The sequence below is a fragment of the Panthera pardus genome, unplaced genomic scaffold, assembly GCF_024362965.1.
Source record: "Panthera pardus isolate Hobbes unplaced genomic scaffold, ASM2436296v1 HiC_scaffold_13, whole genome shotgun sequence".
NCBI classification, from domain to species: Eukaryota; Metazoa; Chordata; class Mammalia; order Carnivora; family Felidae; genus Panthera; species Panthera pardus.
Window position 1 is genome coordinate 101,861,618 of NW_026526688.1, and position 20,871 is coordinate 101,882,488.

The window sequence follows — 20,871 nt, forward strand, 5'->3', positions numbered from 1 at the left end:
CTAATTGAATACTGACTGACCTTACTTGGCCATCATCTCTTTTCGCACTATGCAAGAATTCTTTTTGAACCAAATGGTCATCAGCAACAGAAGAGGGACTTTCTTTTTCTCCAGCCAATAAAGGCTGTGCAGCACTAGAACTACTATTTTCTTCTGAGGAAGAAGATGAGCTATGAGATCGTAACGGTACTTGAAGACTAAGGTGCTGAGTTTTTCTTTCTACTTCTATTCCCACTGATTTGTTTTCCCATTCTTTCCTCTTCATGCTATTCACATTACCTGAACAAACAAAAAAGTAGGTTATATGAACATAATTTCAAAAGCAATTTGTGAAAAATGTGAACACTTAATCCAATTTCTTATTTTTATAAACATAATCATTTTTTACAGCAAAAGTATTCAGTTTCACATAACAATATGCTAAACACTATAGAAAGATATCTACATTAGGTATGGATCCAGAGTCCATAGTCATTGAAATTTTTCTTCCTCTTTTTTTTAACCTTTATTTGAAACTTTTCAAACTTAGAGAAAACTTTAAAGAATAACACAAAGCCACCATAAATTTTTTACTTGGAATTACCTATTTTAAACTTTTTGCCCCATTTTCTCTATTATGTATAATATATACATAGTGCTTTTTGAACTGAAAGTCATTTGCAGACATTGTGGCCTTTTACCCTAAATAGTTAAATGTTTATTTCCTAAGAATAATAAATAACCACTGTATAATTGTCAATTTGATAAATTTAGTATTTATACAATACTGTTATCTAATCTGTGATGTGCTTCCCATTTTTTTCAATTGACCCAATAATGTCCTTTAAAGCACCTCTGCCCCTTCAATCTAAGATCATATATTACTGCATTCAGTTGTCATGTATTCTTTAATGTGGAACATTTCCTCAGCCTTTTAAAAGAGCCCTGTGATGTGTTATGTAAATGGAGGAGAAGGAGAATGAAAAGAGAGTTCCACAGCTGCTTAGATCCAAAAAATAAGTCTGGCCCAGTTTCGATTCTCCTCCAACCATCCATGTGTTATTCAAGAAAGAGGAATCCGCTAGTAGGATAAAACTTCTCTCCAAGAAGAATGCAGTCCTAGATGGAATTTAAGGGGTAAGAAGACTTAAGAATTTACAATGTAAGTAATATTATTTGCTTCTCTTACCACAAATGGAAAAATCAAAGCAGTAAAAGTCAAAACGGAGTTTCATTCACTTGTAAGTGGTAGGAAACTAGTGTTCACTGACCTTCCAAGGAAATCCTGAGTTCTACCATGTGCCCTCCTTGATTCTATCCTAACACTGCACATCTATACTTGGCTCCTGGAAACTACAACAATCAGAAAGTCACATACTTACATAGTGGTTAAATCTATAGCAAATTTATAGCAATTTGTGAATTATAAGTCACTCCTGAATCAACAGGAGATACAGAAAATCCTTATTATTATACATTATAAGAGTTATAATGAGCTTTGCTTTGTTCAGTTGGAGAATTTGTTCTCTTCCCTCTTTTCCACTACGTGTAAATTCCCTGTAGATTTTCTGCCTTCCATTTGTGATGGTTAAATTTTCATCCAGATTAGAAAATCAAGCAGAGTTGAAATTAGTGCCAGCTGTAGTACAGCAGAAATAACACTGAAGTGGCTTTGATGGCCCTGATTCTAGTTTCTGCTTAGCCATCTACTTGGCTATATGATTTCATGCAACTCAGTCTCAGTGATGAGCCTCACTTTCCTTACTGTAAACAAGGAAAATATAGAACTCACATGGAAGCTTGAAGATTAAATAAGAAAATGCCTGTGAAAACTTTTAAAAACAAACATTATTCAAATGTAAGAAAGTAATATTATAAGAAAAATGATATATTTTATTTAGCATCTTTCCTATCTTTTAAATGTCAAGAAGTTTTAATGTTTGCAGATTTTATACAATAATGTACTGTTATTGGGGCGCCTATGTGGCTCAGTGGGCTAAGCGTCTGACTTCAGCTCAGGTCTTGATCTCACGGTTTGTGAGTCTGAGCCCCACGTCAGGCTCTGTGCCGACAGCTCAGAGCCTGGGTCCTGCTCCGGATTCTATGTCTCCCTCTCTCTCCGCCCCTCCTAGCTTGTGCTCTGTGTGTCTCTCTCTCAAAAATAAATACACATTTAAAAAAAATAATAATAATGTACTGTTATTCTAGCCAAAACTACAGAAGTCAACTTTAAATAAGATGTACATACTTATGTATTAATATTTAGTGAAATATCATTAAAACGAGAGTTTGACGTATGTAGCTCAGCTCTTTCCTCTAAGAGCTCCTTATACATGGGAAATCAATACACTTTCTTCCCTCCCTTTTTGTCTACAGACAAAAGGCAGTGCTGTCAATGCTTCTGAATAGATCTAGAGGAAAAGGCTAATATTAGTAAAATACCAAGACTTCTCTAAATTTCACTTCTTGACAGCATGGCAACTTAAGCAGTAAACACTGCACTTAATTGTAGGAACACACAACTAAAAAAAATCCAAAGGAAAATCCATTTGTGAAGTCTTTAGAGAAAAGATACTAGATAAATCTAAGTCTAATATACTTAAAACCACCATTTACTGCTCATACCAAACTTGTATATTTACAAAGTTATGCTACTGGATCTAAGGAAAGGTCACATTTCTCTTCTTGATATGTTCATTTTTCAGTGATAAGAGTATATTGCAAAAGTAGTTGGTAACATGAAGCCCAACAGTATAAATACTACTCTTGACAAGTTTTCCTATAAAAGTAACCTTGATAAAACAACTGTTACCTTGGAACACAGCTATTCGTAAGTGCACCTCTGGAAGCTGACTTCTAGGAAATGATATGTAATACTCAGAATACAGTTGGCTAGGAAGATCACCAATACCAACAATGGGAGATCCAAAGAGTAGGCCTACTTTTGCCTTGTATAACTATAAAAAACTCATTAGTCTTAACTGGCTTTAGTTAAATCATCTGCAAAACAAAGGCAGATTAAAATGAATTCTACCTGTAAGACTGCTCAAAAAATTGAGTTGAACAAAGTAACACAGCTCTCTCAGAATGATGTAGATAAAGATAATAAAAGATAAAGATAATAAAAGATTAGCACAAGTGACAACACATTACCATCTACAATTTTGGGAATTTCTTTAGTAATAATCCATTCTCCAGGCTGTAACAGAGACTGTCCATAATACATATCAGACTCTGCACTCGTGCTTGAAAACGCAGAACTACTGGAAGGTGTCAACTCTTCAAGTTTGAAGAAATCTAGGCCAGTTACTGTGCCACCAAAGAATCTGCAGCCACCAAGACAACCACATTTGTTCTTACACCTCTTATTCTTCAGGGTATCATCTGGCCACAAAAACCACAACCTAAACAGAACCCAAAACAGAAACAAACAAAAACAACAACATAACAAAAACTCATTAAGAAATAAAAAACTTTTTGGCAAATAATTAAAAATAAGTTAATTGTTAATATTTGTAAAAGACAAGGTAAACACAAACATAAAAGTTTATTTTTATTGTGGAATGTCTTTTTAACCATTTTGTCTTTCTTAAAAAAAAAAAAAAAAAAACAGTCTGGGAGGCACCTGGGTAGCACAGTTAAGCATCTGACTTGATTTCAGCTAGGTCATGATCTCACAGTTCTTGAGATTGAGTCCCAATACCTGCTTCATATTCTCTCCTCTCTCTGTCCCTCCCCCTTCTGCTTTCTCTCTAAATAAACAAATAAACATTTAAAACAAAAACCCAATATCACCATGGTGAGATGAAAGTAAGCAGGAACAGGAAGAGAGATGTAGCATATGCTACAAGCTACAAACATATATATATATATATATACACACATATATATATGTTAGAAAAAGCAAATGTTAAAGATCAGACATTTAAATCCAATTTTAAAATAGCAGTTTTAAATATTTTTATTTAAATTTTATTTGAGAATATTTAAATATTCTCAAAAGGACTAAAAATTTTAAACATTAATGTAAAAAATGGACAAAACCATGGGTATAGATTATACTTAATAATTTATCACCGTTAGCACTTCACAGCCTATTTCACATGGTAAATACACCAAAATACTATAAACGTGGGACAAGTAGGAAATTATTTCTCAATAAGGCCAAAATGATGTATAAGGCCAAAATGATGCATTCTATCTTTTAGAGAAAAAAACTAATAATTTTGTAATAAGGACTTCAAATGAAGTATTAAGAATTAAGGCAATGGGAGAAAATGTATGTAAAAGTCTTCAGGCTCTGTGAGTGGTCCATACATAAGCCTGTCAGTATATTAACTATCCTCTTTCTTAAAAAAATATAATACAAATATAGGAGATATATCTTTATTCCTCTTTTTCAAACTTTAAATGATAAAACCATCTCATATTAAGTCTGTTTTGCTAAACATATTTACACGCATTATCTCACTGTCTCCTCAGGGCCCTCAAGGGAAGACAGAATAGGTATTATCATTTTCATTTTACATTCACTCATTTATATTTCTTGAACATATCTATATGTGCCTAGTATTGTGCTAGGTGAAAGTGACAGTCTTATCCATGTGAAGTTTAGAGTACAGAGGCACAGACAAGCCATAAACAAAAATATCTAATCATAAATTATACTGAGTGCTATGAAGTAATAAAAAAAAAAAAACAGGGTATTGTGATAAGGAAAAAGAAGGAAACTTTCAAAAAGTAATATTTGAGATGTGAAAGATGAGATGAAATATATCAAGTTAGAAGTGGAACATCAGTCTAGAGAAGACAGAAGGAAAAATACATGAGAAAGCCTTAGGATTAGTGAAAATTTGAGGTATTACTGCAATTAAATGTTATCAAATGCAAATCACTTCTCCATTATAAAGTATTAAGATTCAGTCACTAAGCAAACTATTTTAAGCACCATCAAAATAAAAGATCTTACATATTCCACACAGTTTTTACCTCATTTGTGTAGCAAAAAGCTTAGCAAAATGCATGGATTTGCTGTCATCTAGACATGGGTTCTAATTCCAGTGGTGCCACTTAATAACTCTAGGATTTTGGACATGTTAATTTCTGAGCCTCAGTTTCCTCAAATGTAAAATTATGGTCTGATATACCTAATAAGACTGTTTTGAAGATTAAATGATATAACATATGTAAAGCTCCTGATATAAAACCTGCAATACAGAAGTTGCGTAACAAATGTAAGCTCCCTTTCCTTACCTTTATTATAGTTCAGTGCACTAGTTCTTAAACTTTAGCTTGCATTTGAATCACCTAGAGGACTTATCACAATATGGGGAGCAGGGCACCACCCCCAGAGTTTCTGAATGAAGTCTGGTAAGGTCTTATTATATAAATTTCTAACAAGTTCCAAGTACACACTGGTGGTGGTGGTTTGGGAAGTATACTTTTCAAAAACACTGACCTAAAGAAACTAATGACCTTTGTGTCCAGCAACTTCTCCAATTATATGAAAAAATAATATATCTAGGCCCCAAAACTCCTGGGAATCAAATATACACAAAGGCAGCCAGCCAAAGCTGAAGATCAGTGAGTTACCTCTGATACCTACATGCTAGGAGAGGCAATCACCAATATGCCTAAACATGCCTACCTGTTCTTGCCAAGAAAGTGAAGCTCTGACCGGGCCACTTCTCAGGGATGTACTAGCAGTAAACAACCTTAAAAGATGAGGTAATGTCTCATCCTGAAATAGAGCAGGCTTGCTTCCACTTACTACAAAAGTGGTAAAGGGCCGCCTGGGTGAGCCAGTCAGTTAAGCGCTACACTCTTGATTTCAGCTCAGTACATGATCCCACGGTTGTGAGATCGAGCCCGCATCAGGCACAGAGCCTGCTTGGGATTCTCTCTCTCCCTCTCTCTCTGCCCCTCCCCCACTCACACACACGCACGCGCGTGTGCTCTCTCTCTCAAAATAAATAAACGTAAATAAGTTTTTCTTATGCAATGTATGGGGCAATATGACACACTGAGAAGTTATTTGTTGTTTATCATTTATCTGAAATTCAATTTTTAAAAAAAAATTTTTTTAACGTTTTTATTTATTTTTGGGACAGAGAGAGACACAGCATGAACGGGGGAGGGTCAGAGAGAGAGGGAGACACAGAATCTGAAACAGGCTCCAGGCTCTGAGCTGTCAGCACAGAGCCCGACGCGGGGTTCAAACTCACAGACCGCAAGATCATGACCTGAGCTGAAGTCGGACGCTTAACCAACTGAGCCACCCAGGTGCCCCTGAAATTCAAATTTAACTGGGCTTCCTGTATTTCATCTGGAAACCCTACTTTGAGGGCACAGAGAACCAATGCAAGCACATAGGACTCTGGCTAGTGCTTTTGCTGTAAGTAATAAAGTCCTTTGTCTCTGGCCAGAGGTCTTGTGTTTTCTGCCAGCAGCCATGAAACTGTGGTAGGCTAACTTGTTAGCTTGCAAGTAGGATAAAATCCCAGACTCTTCACAATTATTAACCAATCAGAGCACTGAAACCAATCTAAATGGTTGGATTTACTTGAACACCTGGAACCTGAATCACATGATGCCACCTCCTTAGCTTCATCAGCACCTTGTTCTACCATCTCAGCTAATTAGACGCAAGCGCTTTGTTCACATTAACTGGCTTCCTGAGAAATAATTATCAAAGAAATCAAAGTTTTTAAAACAATATTCTCCACACATGAGCTTCCATACTCACTTTTATAAAATGTCAGGATCTTAAAGTAACTTAAAAGATAAATGTAACCTCAATAAAAACCTCAAAAAATTTTTTAACTAAAAAAAATAGTTCTTCGGGAAAATTAATAGATAAAAATACCTAAACATTTGTGATGAAATGGAAAAATAAATGTGTATTAGGTATGAATTTTTCTGTATTTGAGAAGATATTTGCAGAAAAATCCAGATAGAGTTAAAAAAAGATAGGAAAAAAATAAGAAAATACAGGTGCCAAGGGATTACTAGCAAAAGAAATACTTTCTCAAATTAGTAAAAGAATTACAAAGGGGAAAACTGACATATTTTAATATACAAAAATTAAAATCTGTAAGATTAAAAAAATTAAAAATGAAACAATTTGCAAAATATTAGCAACAGGAACTATTAAAAGGATGGTAATCTATATAAAGAGCTCTTAAAAATTTTTAAGAAATACAATATGCCAATAAATAAATATACACAGAATAATAACGTGCAATTTACAAATGAGGAAATAAAAACAGCCAATAAATACATGAAAAAAAGTGTAAATCTCAGAAATAAAGAAATGCAAAATAAAACAAAGAGATACCACGTTTTAATTCTCACAAAACACTTAAAGGGCAGCAAAGATGCAGTGAGACAGAGATGCTCCTAAAAGCCACTGGGAATATAAACTGAAATAATCTTTCTGGGAAGTAATTTGGGAAGGCATATCAAAAGGCACCGTCACATCTCTTTCTAAAGAAACTATTTAAAGGGAATTTAGGGGTGCCTGGGTGGCTCTTGATCTGGGTTCAGGTCATGATCTCACAGTTTGTGAGATCGAGCCCCACATCGTCTTAGCGCAGCTGTCAGCCCAGAGCTGGGATTCTGTCTCCCTTTCTCTTTGCCCATCCCCTGTGCACTCAGGCTGTCTCTCTCTAAAATAAACAAACATTAAAAAGATAGTTAAAAAAATAAAAGGAATTGAAAGACCATGTGAGAAAAGATTTTATGTGCAAAACGTTCCTCTATTATTTAAAATGATAAATTTAGAAACACTATCTACATATTTAATATAACAAGGGCAATGGTTAAATAAAGTACAATTTATCTTTCTAATTGTGTATTATCATTTATTTGAAAGGAACTTTATAAAATTTTCTATTATTTGGGCAGATGGTTAGGGTGTAAGTTTAATACAACATGCTGAATTTTAAAATATAAATACAAGACGATCTCAAGTGTAAGAAAGATACACTAAAAATACGGGTAAGAAATATGATAAATTCAGTGTGATAAGGTTATGGAAATTATTTCCCTCTATTTCGGAATAGTTTCCTCTATTTTAAAAACAAGCTCGGGGTGCCTGGGTGGCTCAGTTAGTTAAGCGTCTGACTTCAGCTCAGGTCACAATCACACAGTTCATGGACTGCAGCCCCACATCGGGCTCTGTGCTGACAGCACCAAGCCTGCTTGGATCCTGTGTCTCTCTCTCTCTTTGTTCCTCCCCTGCTTGCTCTCTCTCTCTCTCTCTCTCTCAAAAATAAACATTTTTAAAAATTTTTTAATAAAATAAAAATAAATAAAATAAAATAAGCTCGTATTAACTTTATAATGGCAGAGATAGGGATGGAAAAAGTTAACCTGGTATTTTATTTATTTATTTATTTATTTATTTATTTATTTATTTTAATTTTTTTTAAATTTTTTTAGATTTATATCCAAATTAGTTAGCATATAGTGCAACAATGATTTCAGGAGTAGATTCCTTAGTGCCCCTTACCCATTTAGCCCATCTCCCCTCCCACAACCCCTCCAGTAACCCTCAGTTTGTTCTCCACATTTGTGAGTCTCTTCTGTTTTGTCCCCCTCCCTGTTTTTATATTATTTTTGTTTCCCTTCCCTTATGTTCATCTGTTTTGTATCTTAAAGTCCTCATAGTAGTGAAGTCATATGATTTTTGTCTTTCTCTAATTTCACTTAGCATAATACTCTCCAGTTCCATCCACCTAGTTGCAAATGGCAAGATTTCACTCTTTTTGATTGCCAAGTAATACTCCATTGTATATATATATACCACATCATCTTTATCCATTCATCCATCGATGGACATTTGGGCTCTTTCCATACTTTGGCTATTGTTGATAGTGCTGCTATAAACACGGGGGTGCATGTGTCCCTTCAAAACAGCACACCTGTATCCCTTGGATAAATACTTAGTAGTGCAATTGCTGGGTTGTAGGGTAGTTCTATTTTTAATTTTTTGAGGAACCTCCATACTGTTTTCCAGAGTGGCTGCACCAGCTTGCATTCCCATGTCCTGGTATTTTAAATGGACATGAGTCAGTAAGAGGCTCTGGCAACTTTTTGAATGGCAGATAAAATTATTTCTTAACAACCATTCCTTAGGAATTAGGTGCCATATTTTTTTTTAGTCTCCCCTGCAGTCATGAAGGCCCATAAAAGGAATTTTGTAGAGTACACAGTGATAGCAATGATGTTTCCTAGAAATGATGAATTGGAAGTGGATGGCTGTCATGGGAAAGAAAGGAGGATAGTGCTCTATAAAATGTTATTTGGGAACCAATAGTTTAAACTCATTTCACTGCTAATACACATAGTATGAGCTTAGAAATACATTAAAAAACAATGTTATTTCCAGCAACCACACAATTACCACAGATGAGATATATAATGTATTTACTTAAGTATCAAATTCTTATATATCCACTGAGGTGTACCCAGCACAATCATATTTTGTCTTTATATAAAATATTCTTATTCCATTCCTAACAGTAGAATTTGCTCTATAATTATAGGCTAATTTTCATCTGAGCTTGGGACTATTACCATCCTTAAATTTAACTTACCTCTTAGTTCTGGCATCATGAGTTTCTAAGAAATGTCTTTGGGCCTCATGTTTAGAATGATGATCTGCAGCTAATGCAATATCAACGGTAATGAGTCCTAAATTGGCTGACCCAGCTTCAAGCCAATAGGCCCTCCGTAGCACTGCAGGCTGAAGTCCAACTCTGGAATTATTTAACTGTTCAATGTACTGTCTCACTTGAAAATCCTGAATTGCAGCACTTATTCCTTCCCCAACCGACTGATTGTGGAGATTACAGTTCGCAACTCGAATTGCACCCATCTAAATTGAATGAAGAGAATGAAATAAAACTGTGGTCTCCATATTCTTAATCAACTTAGAATAAACTATAGAACAGGCACTTATTTCAAACTGCATGAAAGACAGAAGAAGAAAAAGAAGGGAAACAGAAAAGATAAATGCAACAGAATGAAAATAGACATTCAATTAAAAACAAAAAAGAGGATAAAAGGAAAAGAACATAAGTCCAAAGGAAAACAAAAGAGAGAAGGAGGAAAGAAAAGTTATAAGGGTAGGAAGTAATAAAAATTACAGACTCTTAATAAGGCTTAATTTTAAGCAGTAACCCATAAAGCAGAGGTGGCAAATAGATGTTTGCAAGACCCAGGCAGGATATAAATATATAATACCTAAAGGCACTTAAAATCAAATCTTTTAAAAACACTGCCAATTTAATCCCTGCCATAAAAGCAAGCTACACGTTTACATCTCTGCCAAAAAGCAAGGTCATGATAATTCAGTTAGAGTGAAATAGTAGTGAAAGAAAGTATGCCTTAAGAAACACACCAGAAGAGAACACAGACAGGCAAAACACCAAGAGCTATCTCTTGGGATTCTATAGTGTTTTGTGAGATGGCAAATTATAAATGTGTGTTCTATTTCAAGAAATGGAGGTATGGTTTGGTAAAAAGGAAAAAGAACTACACTAGCCAAGAAATAGACAAATGTGTACCTTTAGATTTGTAGCACAGCCATGCTCCACAATATAAATATCTGCTCCATCTACTGCTAAACGAGTCATAGTATATTTCAAATCATCTGAAGTTGGACAAGGCCCAGGAATACAGCTCAACTAAAATGGAAATGAAATGAGTATTAATTTTTCACCATTTAGATACTTATTAAATAAAATTCTGGCTACATGTGTATTTTTAAAAAGGAGTCAATTAAATTTCATTTTTTATAATGATAAATGAAATCATCAGTGATTAAAGTCTTGCCAATTAGAAACTAATCATAAGTAAGCATGTACCATTTCCATTCAAATGGGCAAGTAGCTGGTCTAAATTGACAGAATACATATATAACTTATTATTGAAACTCACATAGTCAAAGTAAACTGGTAAGTAATAAGTGTCACCGGATTATAAGAACTGTACAGCAGTTTAAAATTGTAAGATTTTCTTATGAGTACTCTATATTATACACACACACACACACACACACACACACACAATCTTCTTTTTAGAAATATGTCAACTGTAAATTTTATTATGACGTCTAGAATAATCCACAGAAATTTAACATTGCTTTACTCCTTTTTTATTTTTAATTTTTTTTTAATGTTTATTTATTTTTGAGACAGAGAGAGACAGAGCATGAACGGGGGAGGGTCAGAGAGAGAGGGAGACACAGAATCTGAAGCATGCTCCAGGCTCTGAGCTGTCAGCACAGAGCCTGACGCGGGGCTCGAACTGACGGACCGTGACATCATGACCTGAGCCGAAGTCGGACGCTTAACCGACTGAGCCACCCAGGCGCCCCAACATTGCTTTACTCCTAAAACAGATTTGGTCATGGTTAGGTTGGAAGAAAACATACATATCACCTACTTCAATGAACTCCTTGCGGGAAATGGCAGCACTGAGTAAATTATTGGCTCAATAACATGCAATTGCTCATTAGAGGCAGTGCTAGGACTAGAACACAGGTGTCTTGTCTTCTAATCAGTTTTCTATAATAATAAGGCATACCTTAGAGATATTGCGGGTTGGGATCCAGACCACCGCAATAAAGCAAATATCGCAATAAAGCAAGTCAAATAAATTTTTTGTGGCTAAAATCAAAAACACAAGAAACAGCAAGTATTGGCCAGGATGTGGAGAAAAAACACTGTTGGCAGGAATGCAAACTGGTGCAGCCACTATGGAAGACAGTATAGAGGTTGCTGAAAAAATGAAAAATAGAGCTATCCTATGATTCAGTAATTGCACTACTGGGTATTTACTCAAAGATTATGAAAACGCTAATTCGAAAGGATATATGCACCACTATGTTTATTGCACCATTATTTATAATAGCCAAATTATGGAAGCAGCCCGAGTATCTACTAACAGATGAATGGATAAAGATGTAGTGTGTATACACACACACACACACACACACACACACACACACACACAGTGTGTGTGTGTGTGTGTGTGTGTATACAATGGAATATTAGCATAAAAACAGAATGAAATCTTGCCATTTGCAACAACATGGATGGATCTAGAGAGTAAAATGCTAAGCAAAATAAGCCAGTTAGAGAAAGACAAATACCATATGATTTCACCTATATGTGGAATTTAAGAAACAAATGAATAAAAGGAAAAAGAGAGAAAACAAAAAAAGACTCAACTATAGAGAATAAACAGATGGTTACTAGAGAAGCAGTGGGGGGGAGGGGGCGCTAAATAGGCAAAGGGGATTAGGGGTACTCTTGATAAGTACTGAGTAATATATGGAATTGCTGAATCACTACACTGTACACCTGAAATTAATATAATACTACATGTTTTTATAGTGGAATTAAAATAAAATTTAAAAATATTATTAAAGATAAAAAATAATTTTTTTTGTTTCCTAGTGCACATAAAAATTACATTTACACTATTTACTATAGTCTAAATGTGCCACAGCATATGAATAGGAAATACGTACATGACTTTATTGCTAAAAAATGCTAATCATCATCTGAGCTTTCAGCAAGTCATAATTACTGATCATAGATCACTGTAACAAATATAGTAATGACAAAGTCTGAAATATTGCAAGAATTACCCAAATGTGACACAGATGGAATACACATTCTTCTTGAGTGCACATGGAACATTCTCCAGAATAGATCACATACTGGGACACAAATCAGCCCTCAACAAGTACAAAAAGATCGAGAGCATTCCATGCATATTTTCAGACCACACCGTGATGAAACTCGAAATGAACCATAAGAAAAAATCTGGAAAGACAACAAATAATTGGAGACTAAAGAACATCCTACTAAAGAATGAATGTGTTAACCAAGAAGTTAAAGAGGAAATTGAAAAGTACATAGAAGCCAAAGAAAATAATAATACTAGAGCACAAAACCTCTGGGAAGCAGCAAAGGCAGTCATAAGAGGGAAGTATATAGCAATCCAGGCCTTCTTAGAGAAGGAAGAAAGGTCTCAGATACACAACTGAACCTTACACCTTAAAGAGCTGGAAAAAGAACAGCAAATAAAACCCATAACCAGCAGAAGATGGGAAATAATAAAGATTAGAGCAAAAATCAAAGCTATTGAAATAAAAAAAAAAAAAAAAAACAGTAGAACAAATAAATGAAACCACGAGCTGGTTCTTTAAAACAATTAACAATACTAATAAGCCCCTAGCCAGTTTGATCAGAAAGGAGGAGGAGAGATCACAACCAACACTGCAGAAATACAAACAATAATAAGAGAATACTATGAGCAATCATATGCCAATAAACTGAGTAATCTGGAAGAAATGGACTAATTTCTAGAAACATATAAACTACCAAAACTGAAACAGGAAGAAATGGAATATTTGAACAGACCCATAACCAGTAAAAACACTGGATTAGTAATCAAAAATCTCCCCCAAAAAAAACAAGAGCCCAGGGCTGCATGGCTTTCCTGGGGAATTCTACCAAATCTTTAAAGAAGCATTAACTCCTATTCTTTTGAAGCTGTTTCAAAAAATAGAAATGGAAGGAAAACTTCCAAACTCATTCTATGAGGTCGGCATTACATTCATTCCAAAACCAAAGACCCTGCTAAAAAGAACTACAAACCAATTTCCCTGATGAACATGAATGCAAAAATTATCCACAAAATACTAGCAACCGGATCCAACAATCTACTGAAGGAATTATTCACCACAATCAAGCGGGATTTATACCTGGGAAGCAGGGCTGGTTCAATATCCACAAACAATCAATGTGATACATCACATCAATAAAAGAAGAACGAGAACCACATGATCCTCTCAATAGATGCAGAGAAAGCATTTGACAAAATACAGCATCCTTTCTTGATAAAAACCCTCAAGAAAGTATGGATAAAAAGGTCATACCTCAAAATCATAAAAGCCATATATGAAAGACCCAACACTAATATGATCCTCAATGGGGAAACACTGAGAGCTTTCCCCCTAAGGTCAGGAACATCACAGAGATGTCCACTCTCACTACTGTAATTCAACATAGTATTGGAAGTCCTAGCTTCAGCAATCAGACAACACAAAGGAAGAAATTAAAAGGCATCCAAATAGGCAAAGAGGAAGTCAAACTTTCACTCTTCATAGAGGACATGATACTCTATATGGGAAACCCAAAAGTTTCCACCAAAAAGCTGCTAGAACTGATCCGTGAATTCAGCAAAGTCACAGGATATAAAACAATGCACAGAAACTGGTTGCATTTCTATACACCAATAATGAAGCAACAGGAGAGAAATCAAAGAATCGATCCCATTTACAATTGCACCAAAAACCATAAAATACCTAGGAATAAACCTAACAAAAGAGGTAAGAAACCTATAACACTGAAAACTATAGAAAGCTTATGAAAGAAATTGAAGAAGACACAAAAAACAAAATGGAAAAATATTCCATGCTCATGGATTGGAAGAACAAATATTGTGGAAATGTCAATACTACCCAAAGCAATCTACACATTCAATGCAATACCTACCAAAATAACACCAGCATTCTTCACAGAGCTAGAACAAACAATCCTAAAATTTGTATGGAACCAGAAAAGACCCCGAATAGCCAAAGCAATCCTGAAAAAGATAACCAAAGCTGGAGGCATCACAATCCTGGATTTCAAGATGCACTGCAAAGCTGTAATCATCAAGACAGTATGGTACTGTCACAAGAATAGACACTCAGATCAATGGAACAGAACAGAGAACCCAGAAGTGGACCCACAAACGTATGGCCAACTAATCTTTGACAATGCAGGAAAGAATATCCAATGGAATAAAGACAATCTCTCCAGCAAATGGTGTTTGGAAAATTGGACAGTGACATGCAGAAAAATGAACCTGGACCACTTTCTTACACCATACACAAAAATAAACTCAAAATGGATGAAAGACCTAAATGTAAGACAGGAAGCCATCAAAATACTAGAGGAGAAAGCAGGCAAAAACCTCTCTGACCTTGGCTGAAGCAACTTCTTAATATGTCTCTGGAGCCAAGGGAAAAAAAAGCAAAAATGAACTACTGGGACCTCAACAAGATAAAAAGCTTCTGCACAGCGAAGGAAACAATCAGAAAAACTAAAAGGCAACCGACAGAATGGGAGAAGACATTTGCAAACGACATATCAGATAAAGGGTTAGTATCCAAAATCTATAAAGAACTTATCAAACTCAACACCCAAAAAACAACCCAGTGAAGAAATGGGCAAAAGACATGAATAAACACTTCTCCAAAGAAGACATCCAGATGGCCAACCGACACATGAAAAAATGTTCAACATCACTCATCGTCAGGGAAATACAAAGCAAAACCACAATGAGATACCACCTTACACCTGTCAGAATGGCTAACATTAACAACGCAGGCAACAACAGATGTTGGCGAGGATGCAGAGAGAGGATCTCTTTTGTACTGCTGGTGGGAATGCAAACTGGTGCAGCTACTCTGGAAAACAGTATGGAGGTTCCTCAAAGAATTAAACACAGAACTATGTTCTATGTTCTATGACCCAGCAACTGCAGTACTAGGTATTTATCCAAGGGATACAGGTGTGCTGTTTCAAAGGGGCACATGCAATGCTTATAGCAGCACTATCAACAATAGCCAAAGTATGGAAAGTATGGAAAGAGCCCAAATGTCCATTGACAGATGAATGAATAAAGAAGATGTGGTGTATATATATATATATATATATATATACATATATATATATACATATATATATATACATACACACATACACACACTGGAATATTACTTGGCAATCAAAAAGAATGAAATCTTGCCATTTGCAACAACATGGATGGAACTAGAGGGTATTATGCTAAGTGAAATAAGTTAAGTCAGAGAAAGACAAGTATCACAGGATTTCACTCATATGTGGAATTTAAGATACAGAACAGATGAACATAAGGGAAGGAAAGCAAAAATAACATAAAATCAGGGACAAGGACAAGGACAAAACATAAGAGACTTAAATACAGAGAACTGAGGGTTGCTGGAGGGGTTGTGGGTGGGGTGATTGGCTAAATGGGTAAGGGGCATTAAGGAAGATACTTGTGGGGTGCCTGGGTCGCTCTGTCGGTTAAGCGGCTGACTACGGCTCAGGTCATGGTCTCACGGTCCGTGAGTTCGAGCCCTGCGTCGGGCTCTGTGCTGACAGCTCAGAGCCTGGAGCCCATTTCAGATTCTGTGTCTCCCTCTCTCTGACCCTCCCCCATACATGCTCTGTCTCTCTCTGTCTCAAAAATAAATAAACATTAAAAAAAAAAAATTTAAGGAAGATACTTGTTGGGAGAAGCACTGGATGTTATACATAGGGAATAAATCACTGGATTCTACTCCTGAAATCATTATTGCACTATATGCTAACTAACTTGGACATAAATTTAAAAATTAAAAAAAAATACACTGCAAAATAAAATTTGTAACATTAAAAAGAAAAAAAAAATGTGAAACAGAGACACAAAGTAAGCAAATGCTGCTGGAAAAATGGCATTGATAGATGTGCCTGACCCAGGATTGTCACAAACCTTCAATGTGTAAAAACAAAACAAAACAAAACAAAAAACCCCATCGTATTCATGAAATGCAATAAAAGGTGTGTATGTTCCCTCCACACAAAACAGACCTAAAAATACCTGATCTGAAATGACAGAAAGCACACCAATGGTTGCATGGAATAATGAATAGCTGATGGCAAAGGGACCCAAAGTAATTTTCTAAGGTGATACAAATGTTCTAGGTCTTCACTGATGGTAATGGTTATACCCTTATAGATAAAATATGTATCAAAACTCCAACTGTACAACTTAAAAAGGGTTAATTTATTGTATGTAAATTATGCCTCATTAAAGTTGATTCTTAAAGATTTTAATGCAGCATAAAAGCTCTGAGTCTTTAAAAAAAAAAAAAAAAAAAAAAAAAAAAAGGGAGGAGGAGAAGCCTGCAAGATGTGTGAATTATCCATAAGGTACTAATTTGTTGACACATAACTGAGGATTCCCTGAATCCTGGCAATGTGTTTTACAGCAAGAAAAAAATAATTTTATCGCCAGTTACAATGGTTTCCTTTATTGTTGGGAGTAAGCATAGGTTATAGATTTTTTGGAGGATGAATAAAAGCAGGATGAATTGTTTTCAATTCACACTAATGTAATGGCAAACAGTGTGTATAACAAAAGAAAAAAAAGGAAAAAAATACACAGAAGAAACTAGAAACAAAAACCAAACTGTTAACGATAGTTAGCTCTGTTATAAGATTAGGGTAAATTTTTTTTTTTTTTTGAAACTGCCATGTTTTCTTGGCAAATGCCAGCATTGCTAGCCACCTTATAGAGGAACAGGTATAACAGGTATATTAAGAGTCATATAAACAAGGTCATGTAAGGAATTTAACCTTCCTCTTGCTTCAGTTTCTTAATCTTCTACATAAATATATGGCCATAACTGAAAGAGTGTAATAATGCAAGAAAACAAGAGTTTATCGTAAAAATTTAAGAGGTTAGATATAATTTTTATATCACCATTTATTTGTGAATTTGTTTTAATAATTACCTCATATGTTAGATGCTTACAACTAAATAACAACTGGCTACAAATCTGAAAAATAATTTCATTAATTGAGAAAACTGAACTATATGTTTACTTTATGGCCATGTGCATTTGATTTAAAGCTGATACATCAATCTTTCATTTAAAAAAATCCATAAATGTTTACAATACTGCTAACATATTTGTTAACATACCTTGGATTCACAGAACCGACGGTCAATTCCATGTTGACATATTATTACTGATTTGGGTCTTTCCAGCTCATACTCCCGACATACCACATGAAAAACAAATGTCTGTCCCCACTCCAAGAGACAAGCCAGCTACAAAATAAGCAGTGACAGGTTGACAGCAGTGTTAGCAATCTAAACAAATGTTCACAGTTCTAAAGCTTATCAAGAATAATCCAGCTTGAAAGAACCTAAATGCTATTTTATACTTGCTGCTACATAATCTATTTATTAGCCAGAATCATGATTTTTCTACCTTGACATCATTTGTAAGTTTATGTGACTTTTCATTTGTGAATGACAGAATGCGTGAGAATGAAAAATTCAACTTGAACAACTCACAAAGTATGTACTTTTCTTCGAGGTTATATCTTCCTTCTTAAATGACTAACTAGTATCCTCTGCACAGAAAAACACCTAAAATTTCTATCTAATAATAAAGCTTTGATCTGAAATTTGAATCTAACTATCATAGGGAGCTACAATTTCGTAAAATCAGGTATTTTGAAGATTAAGGCACTTTTGTTTATGTAAATAGAAACTGAAGAATATATCAATTCTTCATCAAATCTTCAGTTTACAAAACTACCTTCATTTTATAATTGATTTAAAGGTGTTAATAATAAACACACTGAAACATGGATAGACAGATATTATTCCATTAAAAAAAGTACGAATTTCTACTACTGGAAAACATGAATTTTACTTTTAAAATATACAAAGGATGGAATAAACATTAAAAGCACCTATGGATTCATGAAACACTCACTGAAATAGTGATGCCAAAATTCTAATGCAGAAGAGAAATGTTTTGTGTTGTAATAAGAACAACTTATTAAACATGAGATTTTAACAATTGTTAGATTAAAGGAATTGTGCCCAGTTTAGCAGGATAAGCATGGTTTTATTCCATGTTTGTTAAAGAACAAGCTATTTTTTACATGTTTCAGTTTTACTTGTACATTAGAGAAAAGAGATAGCAGACAATAATAAAGGAAGACAGTCGTCATGGCAGTCAGGACTGAATATTTCTTTTCATCCGCTTTTATATATTCTGTTATATATTTTCTTTATCCACTTTTATATAAAATATCCCTTTTCAATTCCATTTTCTTATTTCTAGAATCTTAATTTGTGCTGTCTTACAAAAACTGGTTACAAATATACAAGGCACCTAGAGTCTTCATCCACCTTCTTGTTGCTACTACCTACCTCTAAATGATTCATACACATTCTGTAACTTTTATTAAAATTGAGTATGTACATTTAACACATTCAAGACCACATTCCAAACTTTTGAAATGCCACAAAAAGTATGCATATTATAAATATGTGGCTCATGGGCGCCTGGGTGGCTCGGTTGGCTAAGCATATGACTTTTGATTTTGGCTCAAGTCATGATCTCACGTTTCATGAGTTCAAGCCCCTCATTGGGCTCTGTGCTGGAAACACGGAGCCTGCTTGGGATTCTCCCTCTCCCTCACTCTCTCTCTGCCCCTCCCCTGTGTGTGCTCTCTCTCTCAAAATAAATAAACATTTAAAAAAATCATTTAAAAAAATATGTGGCTCAACAGGTGAAATGTTACAGTAACATGGTTATTTGGCTAAATTTCAGTGGTCCATTTCTAGAACTAAATAATCCTTATGACCTCTGAGTCATAAAGAATAAGGCGAACAATGAAGAGGAGGGGGATTTTATCCAGAAGGATCACAACCTACACTCTAGATCGGTTTACTAACTAGTAAATTTGTTTTTATTTTTTTTAAATCAATATCCATGTCATTAATAGCAGATACAAATGACGTTATCTTGCTTTGAGATATGACAAGTAAAAAAACCAAGCTACCTAATCCTTAACACCATAAATAATATTTTCAAATCCTACTTAAGAAATAAACAAGAAAGAAAAATTCTTAAAAAAGTATTCCATATACTGGGAAAAGAAAATTTTAACAGTGAGCAAACTAATGTAATTTTAAGAATACATAAAATTTCCAGAACAGTCCTCATACTGAGATTTTCCCAAAGTCTCGATCTTGAAAGCATTATGAAGAACTATAAAACATTACACCCGTCAATATTATGTGACTCAAAAAGTAAAACTTGTCTCTGACTCATCCATTGCTAAGACAATTCTGAATGGCAAGAATGACTCCAATCCAAAAGGCAATGAGTTGTCTGGCCATCAGAATGCCAATAGTGAAAATGCAATGAACGTTTAAACAGGTATACAACTTACTCTTGGTGAAGTGGGTGAGCAAAGGAAGAAAAGTAGTCAGAGCATCATACCTGTGGTGCTGTGACCTTAGCTGTAAGGCTTCCAGCCTGCACATCAATTAACCATGCGTATTCTAAAGAATCACTTCCCAAAGGAAGACCTTCTGCTGAGAACATAGCATGTGCTCTCAGCTGGAGACCCGACAAATTGATGTGACCTTCCCGGAGTACTTCATCCACAGAGGGTCGCTGCTGAAAACAATAGTAAGACCGTAAGAAGTACAAGAAAATCAGCATTGTAATTTCTAGTTTTTTTTTTTTTTTTTCTCCAGAGTCTAAGTAAAATCATGCTATCCGGAAAATATGACTTAAGGATCCATAAGGAGTCTCATTTAAGCTCCTTTAGTGACAGTATCCATACTGTCCAACAGCAAAGCAAGATAGCAAAGTCCTAAAAAGAATGAGACCTCTCTGATAACTGCCTCAATGAATAAAAAGGAACTAGTACTCTGACGGACGGGGCATATAAGAGACCAGTCTTTAGTGGGAAGGCTGGAATAATAAGATTAAAATACGTATTAAAAAGAGAGGCGCCTGGGTGGCTCAGTCAGTTGAGCATGCAACTCTTGATTTTGGCTCAGGTCATAATCCCAGCATCGTGGTATCAAGCCCTATGTTGGGCTCCGCACCAGGTGTGGAGCCTACTTGAGATTCTCCCTCTCCCTCTGCCCCTCTCCCACTTGTACTCTCTCTCTACAAAAAGTAAATAAAAATAAATTGTAAAAATATTAAAAAGTAAA

The 20,871-nt window shown here is 35.1% G+C and overlaps 1 protein-coding gene across 9 annotated transcripts in view; it reads right to left on the reverse strand.

Moving 5' to 3' along the window:
• The window catches only part of BLTP1 (bridge-like lipid transfer protein family member 1), a 214,936-nt gene that overhangs the window by 114,003 nt on the left and 80,062 nt on the right, over positions 1 to 20,871 (reverse strand). For 8 of the 9 annotated variants that reach the window (XM_053901273.1, XM_053901274.1, XM_053901275.1 and 5 more), the window contains 6 exons: positions 20,144 to 20,323; positions 17,818 to 17,946; positions 10,551 to 10,670; positions 9,579 to 9,859; positions 3,133 to 3,383; positions 21 to 279 (listed from right to left, as the gene is read on the reverse strand). In XM_053901273.1, coding sequence (XP_053757248.1) covers positions 21 to 279; positions 3,133 to 3,383; positions 9,579 to 9,859; positions 10,551 to 10,670; positions 17,818 to 17,946; positions 20,144 to 20,323 — 1,220 coding nt within the window. The remainder of the gene's footprint in view (positions 1 to 20; positions 280 to 3,132; positions 3,384 to 9,578; positions 9,860 to 10,550; positions 10,671 to 17,817; positions 17,947 to 20,143; positions 20,324 to 20,871) is intronic. The other variant, XM_053901272.1, reaches the window with a different exon arrangement.